Source organism: Corvus brachyrhynchos, unplaced genomic scaffold (genome assembly GCF_000691975.1).
Source record: "Corvus brachyrhynchos isolate BGI_N302 unplaced genomic scaffold, ASM69197v1 scaffold305, whole genome shotgun sequence".
NCBI classification, from domain to species: Eukaryota; Metazoa; Chordata; class Aves; order Passeriformes; family Corvidae; genus Corvus; species Corvus brachyrhynchos.
In genome coordinates, this window is record NW_008239284.1 from 1634212 (window position 1) to 1635672 (window position 1461).

A 1461-nucleotide genomic window follows, 5' to 3' on the forward strand; every position below is an offset into this window, starting at 1 on the left:
TGGCTCCCCTCTGTCCTCGCTGAGGGTCTGCCCGCTGTCCGACAGCTGGGAGAGCGTGGAGGCTGGGGAGAGACGCGGCGTTAGCGGGCGGGCAGTGCCAGGGCCGGGGCCGGCCGAGCGCCCCTGGGCCACGGAGCGAGGGCAGCTCCTGCTCCCAGGGCTGGGCAGCTTCCCTGGGATTCACACCGGGGCTGCAGGGCAAGGTTCCCAAGCAGGCCCTTTCAGAACCATGGAGTTGCTTAGGTGGGAAAAGCCCTCTCAGATCATTGAGTCCAACCACAAGACCAGCACTGCCAAGGCCACTTTCTAAACCGTGGCCCCAAGTGCCACATCTACACGGCTTTAAAATTCCTCCAGGGACAGGATCTCCACCACTGGGCAGCCTCTCTCATTGCCTGACCACTCTCTCAGTGAAGAAATTTTCCCAATATCCAACGTGAACCTCCCCTGGCACAGCTTGAGGCCATTCCCTCTTGTCCTGTCCTTGTTTCCTGGGAGGAGAGATTGACCCCAACCTCACTGCAGCCCCCAGTCAGAAGAGCAGAGCTGTGCACAGGCAGCATCAAGGGACAAGTGGCCTCAAACTCTCGCCTGGGATCCAACCCAGACCCCAAACTGGGATGGAGGGAGAGAGTGCTGAATTCAGGCATCCTGCTAGAGGCCAGTTTATGCAGCCCATGCTCCACAGCAGGGTCAGCGAGGAGACAGGCACGAAGCCAAGCGAAGAGGCGCTGCCATGTAGGAGCTTTCTGCCCTTTGAGGATGAAGGCCAAGTGCAGATGGAGACTGGAAATGCCAGGAGCAGCGGCGCAGCAGCACCTGCAGGGAGAGCTGGGGGACCGGCACAGCGGCACCGCCGCCCCTCGCCCGCACTGACCTGCAGTGACGGCACCGTGCCACACGAGGGCGACATTGCCACTCGTGTCGGCCCCGCAGCGCGGGGGGCCGGGGACCCCCCTGGATTCCCCTGGATTCCCTTCCCTCTCCATCTCCGAGAGCCCATGGGACCCCTCTTCCCTCTCCATCTCCGAGAGCCCATGGGACCCCTCTTCCCTCTCCATCTCCCAGAGCCCATGGGACCCCTCTTCCCTCTCCATCTCCCAGAGCCCATGGGACCCCTATTCCCTCTCCATCTCCGACGGACCCCCCGGATTCCCTTCCCTCTCCATCTCCGAGGGACCCCCCGGATTCCCTTCCCTCTCCATCTCCGAGGGACGCATGGAGCCCCGCACGCTGCTCCCTCACCTCCACTTCTTTTTCCCGGGATAAACGTGACTCCCGAGCTGAGTGTAGGCACAATTAGATTCTTACCCCCCTCCCCCCAAAAATACACAGTTAATTGGAAAAGACCAGGATTATTTCTGGTCCTTGAGATCACAGAATGGCCTGGGTTGGAAGGGATCTTAAGGCTCCTCTTATCCCACTCCCTGCCATGGGCAGGGACACCTCCCACTAGCACAA

General features: G+C 61.2%; 1 protein-coding gene across 1 annotated transcript in view; it reads right to left on the reverse strand.

Annotated features, from left to right (window-relative positions):
- The window catches only part of WHRN (whirlin), a 33038-nt gene that overhangs the window by 2417 nt on the left and 29160 nt on the right, over nt 1–1461 (reverse strand). Inside the window, exon 12 of the mRNA XM_017740289.1 lies at nt 5–62. Coding sequence (XP_017595778.1) covers nt 5–62 — 58 coding nt within the window. The remainder of the gene's footprint in view (nt 1–4; nt 63–1461) is intronic.